The sequence below is a fragment of the Octopus bimaculoides genome, chromosome 11, assembly GCF_001194135.2.
Source record: "Octopus bimaculoides isolate UCB-OBI-ISO-001 chromosome 11, ASM119413v2, whole genome shotgun sequence".
In the NCBI taxonomy this organism is placed as follows: domain Eukaryota; kingdom Metazoa; phylum Mollusca; class Cephalopoda; order Octopoda; family Octopodidae; genus Octopus; species Octopus bimaculoides.
In genome coordinates, this window is record NC_068991.1 from 22,496,305 (window position 1) to 22,501,649 (window position 5,345).

Genomic DNA, 5,345 nt, shown 5'->3' on the forward strand with positions numbered 1-5,345 from the left:
CATGCATCTCTTTCAAACGCAATTCCTTCAGATGCACGTATCTCTTTCAAACGCAATTCCTTCAGATGCATGCATCTCTTTCAAACGCAATTCCTTCAGATGCACGTATCTCTTTCAAACGCAATTCCTTCAGATGCATGCATCTCTTTCAAACGCAATTCTTTCAACCATATTTCTGTCAGATGTATATCATTCAGACGTGTCTCCTTCAAACATGCTTCCCTCCAGACGTATTTCCTGACTGTAGCAATAAAAACCTTTCTTCCCCAACCCCCTTCCTCTACGAACCAACTTCTCCTTTTGTATGTATTTCGTCTTACATATTCTGTCAATTACAACGCAACTCAGCATTATTATGTTCAACCCCAATTTGATTTCCCTTTAGTTAAGACATGCAACAACGGGGTGGGGGAGGGGAAGGAAGAGAACGTCGTGAGAGGTTAGATGGTGTAGTTATGGAAGAGGGATGGTGGGGAGTACTATTTCCTATTCAATAAGGCTATACAGTGCAGATTTAGAACCGATGAGTTGCATTTATTTGCCAAACTGATATTTGATTAGCTGTTCTGTCAGTAAATATTCTAGACTTTAAAACTAATACAGAAGTCCAGGTTTCCTTCTTCATTTCAATTTACTTTCTGGCATATATAATTACTCAGTATGAGAAATGTACACCTCTACTTTAAAATATCAAATTAATTGTTATTCACTTGTTCTCTATTTCAGTTCTTCTTTATTCTCTCTCACTCTCACACAATATTCTAGTTTTAATTCAATGGATTCTTAGGTTAACTTCTAATTTTATAGTTTTTCTCCTTTACTTGTTTCAATAATTGAACTGCAGCCTTTCTGGGGCACCACATTTGAAGGGTTTTAACCAAACGAATCAACCCCAGTACTTAAGATGTTACATAGGGAAGTAGTGTAATAGATAGGGGATGTTGGATGACACATAGGGACCTTGTACCCTACACGATGTTACTTCTGGGATAGACTGGACATGTTATGTGTGATAGTTGCTTCTGTTTTGCTATCATATCATTTAAAAAAGTAAAAGCTCTCTAGAAGACAGGCGAGCTAAACTATGTAGGGATATGACAGTCTAGATTCCTTGGAAGATATTAGAATAGTGGTTCTGAACTTTCTTAAGTCAATATTCTCCTTAACCCTCTAAGTAATTCCTCAATTATTATGCGGAAAGGAAAAAAAGTAAGAAAAATTGTCTCATAGCTGAAAAAGTTGCAACAACAACCATCTGTTATAATTGCTTGCATGCAATAATATTTTTCTAACTAAAAGAATCATTAGAGCTTGGGCAAACTCCGAATTTTGTCATTTCCTTCTTATACTATTTGTGTGTAAAAGTGCTAACAATATATGTTTTAATGCCAAAGCTATAGATTGTAACAGTCTTGACAATCCAGTCAAAATGTCTGCTGGTTTGCTAGTGATTAGACCGAGGCAGAATAACTTTTCCATTTATCTGAATTATTAATTTGTGATCTCAATTTCATGTATTAATAACACACATACAGGTGCAAGTATGGCTGTGTGGTAAGAAGCTTGTTTCCCAACCACATGGTTCCAGGTTCAGTCCCACTGTGTTGCACCTTGGGCAAGTGTCTTTTACTATAGCCTCAGGTCGACCAAAACCTTGTGAGTGGATTTGGTAGGCAGAAACTGAAAGAAGACTGTCATATATATATTTGTGTGTGTGTGTCTTTGTGTTTGTTCCCCATGAAGAAGGAAACCTGGACTTCTGTATTAGTTTTAAAGTCTAGAATATTTACTGACAGAACAGCTAATCAAATATCTATTTGGCAAATAAATGCAACTCATCGGTTCTTGACAACTGATGTGGGTGTGTTTATGTCCCTTAACTTAGCGGTTTGGCAAATATGACTGATAGAATAAGTACCAGGCTTACAAAGAATAAATCCTGAGTTCAATTTCTTTGACTAGGTGATGCTCCAGCATGCTGCAGTCAAAATGATTGAAACTTACAAAAGAATGTTAGGAATGAAGGAAAAATAATTTTGTACAGTCATAAATCATCTTTTGTCTTTGCCTTGGTGGGAAAGAGGTCTTCTCCAGGTTAAGAACTACCATGTTGAAAACTATTGCTAACTCAGAACTGAGATCTTAAAGTATATGTTTTGTTTTACCTTGTTAGTAATTCTGGGATAGTGTATTCATTTATCTATGTATTTACACACACATGTTGATGTGTGATCATGTTCTCTGTGCAAGCGTGACTGCAAGAAAATATTAACAATTTCTTAAATGTAAATATCCCCAACAATATTTTTGTTTTGACATTTTTCTTCCATTTTAATTTGTTTACCTCCCCCCACTTCTTCTTCTCTTTCAATTTATCTTTCTCTTTTAGATTTTGTCATATGAAGAAGCCCTCGTCTTATTTATCACTATGGCAACGAATCCTCCAATTTACTTGGATTATGGCTAGTTAACTCCAGTAAACTAATAATAAAAATAAGAAGGAAAACTCAAGATATCTAAGTGAGAGTTTGGGTTATTAAGGGTTATGTTTTCTCCAAGAAAACAGCGTTTAAACTCAGTCTTGACATCATTCAGACTGACAACTCTAGAATTATTGATGTCGGATATAGGTACAGTTAGCATAAATTATCTTATTGGTGGCAAGCGAAGGCCAAAAACGACTATTTGTCTGTCGTGTTGCAGACACCACGAGAACTATAGGTGAGTTTTGTGAAAATTGCTGCTTTTCTGCACGCACAAACACATCATACACTCCTTTGAACACTAGAAGCATTTAGCAAAATGTTTCTACCTACAGTTTTTCCCTTATGACTTTCGCTTTTATTTTATCTGTGTCCACCTCGATGCTTAATGAGATCTCAATGGAGTCATAAAAAAAATATTAGTGTTTGATTTTATTCCTCTCTGAGAATGTGCACACACACCTTTATCTGCAAATGCATTTGTTTGTGTATATTTATGTATTATCTATGTACGAGCATAAACATGTCAAATGCCGGCAGTTCTATTAATGATAGAAAATGGTGCATCATAGTAATAGGTGAAACCATTGATAAATGCCAGCAATTGAGTAAATATATGTACATAAGCAGAATTGAAGCACTTGAACAATCAGATACAAATGTAGTGTCTCAGTTGAAAATATTATCATCCATATAATATATATGAGTGGATAAACGAAAGAAAAAGGCACTCAACACATTTAGTAGAATGCTCCATCCACAAACGTCTGATAAACAGTTTGCAATGGAGGGACAACTGCTGCTGTACTCATTGAATCATGAGTGCGTGTATTTCATTTTTTCTTTTATATTTTAGTCTGGTTTTTTTTTTGTGCTTAACCTTCCTGAAACTAACTCTTATTTCTTTTTCCAAGAGACAGATAACACAGACACACAAACACACAACACACACACACACAAACACACACACACACACACACACACACACACACATGCACGCACGCGCGCACATGTATAAGGCACTTTGAGCACGCGTCTTCTATAGCCCAGGGCTGACCAAAGCCTTGTATACATATGGTGAGCTTATTTCAGTTTCTGTCTACCAAATCTACTCTCAAGCCCTGAGCTATTGTAGAAGACACTTGCTCAATGTCTCATTATTATATCTATCATATAGGTAATAACTACAAGTATATTTCTTTTGTGGTTTTAATGATTTCCAAAACTCAGAAGAAACATTACACAAGATGGTTTCCTTCCCATAATGTCCCTCAACATCTAAATGTATGTCTATTACACTGCAAATATGACAAGTTCTTTATCATGCATATGCATATTCAGTTCACTGCCTCTGACAAACTTGTACATATATAACTAAAAATGAGTCTTTGATAAAAATACTCTTATGATAATGATGATCTATAGTATGCTTGCATTTCTATCTCAGCACACTTACAGTTCCCCAAATACATCTGGTTTGGCAAGTTTACACTTAGAATTTGACATACCAAGAGTGCAGTATTGTTGTCTAAGGGAGTTTTGTAAATATGACATGCAGGTAGGAGATATGTTAACATGAGTCAATGTTACAGTTATGAGATGGTTGTTAGCCTGAGTATTACACCAACTGATTAACTGGATGGAGAAAATATCACCAGAACACTCAGCATCTATAGCTTTTTCAAGACAGACAACTGCAATTATAGACTATCATAGATTTCTTAATATCTGTTTTTTCCTGTGTTGTCTCAGATTAGAAGAAATTGTAGTTCAGCATATATAAACATATATCTTCATATCACAGTGGAAAATATATCTTCAATTAATGTGTATCTTAGTCTTAAAATAAACACTCTGTATCTTCCTTCACATGTCGTAAGCAGTGGCTAAAATGGGTGGTAAAAGAAAGAGTATCCAACTTAAAAAACTGCTTCAGAAAGGAAGCTGTGATAAATACTATTGAAAACACTGTCATAGGATCTGCAAAACTAATCTCTACTTTAGCATGGAAAATGTTTTTTTAAATGTTTATTATATAACAGCTTAAGCCAACAAGGGTACATCTATGCAGTTGCTTGATCTACAAGAAAAGTCATCAAAATCTCTCTGAAATCACACACTACCATTTTGAATAAAGGAAGGAGACTCTGGATAACATAGTCCTAGATATGTTGCCTGATGGTTACGAATGATCACAGTTCTGCTTAGATTAGGATCTGAACAGCAGTGACCACTTATCAACATGTAACAATACAACATGTGTCAGAGCTGGCTATATACAGCAGTTATCAGGGTTGGCTAAATTTGTTTGCTTAATATTACAGCCACACACACAAAAAAAAAGTTTTTGTAAAGATGTTTGGGAAGTGAATGATATGAACAAAATGTACATTTTTTTTGTTTTTTGCAATTGTTTAGGTAACTACATGTTGAAGAAGCTTTGGCTGCTGTGAGTTAGCACATACAGGCTGTTGTCATTTAACTGAAGTCAACCCTGATCAAACACTCATGATCAAAAGCATTCCAGCTGTGACAATCCTATCTATTTCCTATGTGCAAAGAATCAAGAACATAATATCCAATGTGCCATTTTTTAAAAACAGTAGGGTGTAATTTGAGGTAGATTTGGCTGCTATTTCTGGCAGGTCAGGTGGCAAATAAGAGGCATTCTTATTGGGTCATCAAGCTCAGGTTGTGCATGAATGATATGCTTAAGTAAAAGTGAAAAAAATAGAATCATTTTGGGGAAAAACCAGATTGTTACATATGCTGTATAATAATTAGTGATAAAATATACATTTACAATTGAAACCTTTTAGCAGTTTTAGCATAACAAAACCTACTGAATTTAATATATTTATT

The 5,345-nt window shown here is 35.1% G+C and overlaps 1 protein-coding gene across 17 annotated transcripts in view; it reads left to right on the top strand.

Annotated features, from left to right (window-relative positions):
* Positions 1-5,345, top strand: part of LOC106879405 (phosphofurin acidic cluster sorting protein 2) — a 304,160-nt gene that overhangs the window by 54,929 nt on the left and 243,886 nt on the right. For 15 of the 17 annotated variants that reach the window (XM_014928950.2, XM_014928951.2, XM_014928952.2 and 12 more), the window contains exon 2: positions 2,390-2,721. The exons of the other annotated variants lie outside the window; for them this stretch is intronic. In XM_014928950.2, coding sequence (XP_014784436.1) covers positions 2,546-2,721 — 176 coding nt within the window. In that variant the 5' untranslated portion in view covers positions 2,390-2,545. The remainder of the gene's footprint in view (positions 1-2,389; positions 2,722-5,345) is intronic. 17 annotated transcript variants of the gene reach the window in all.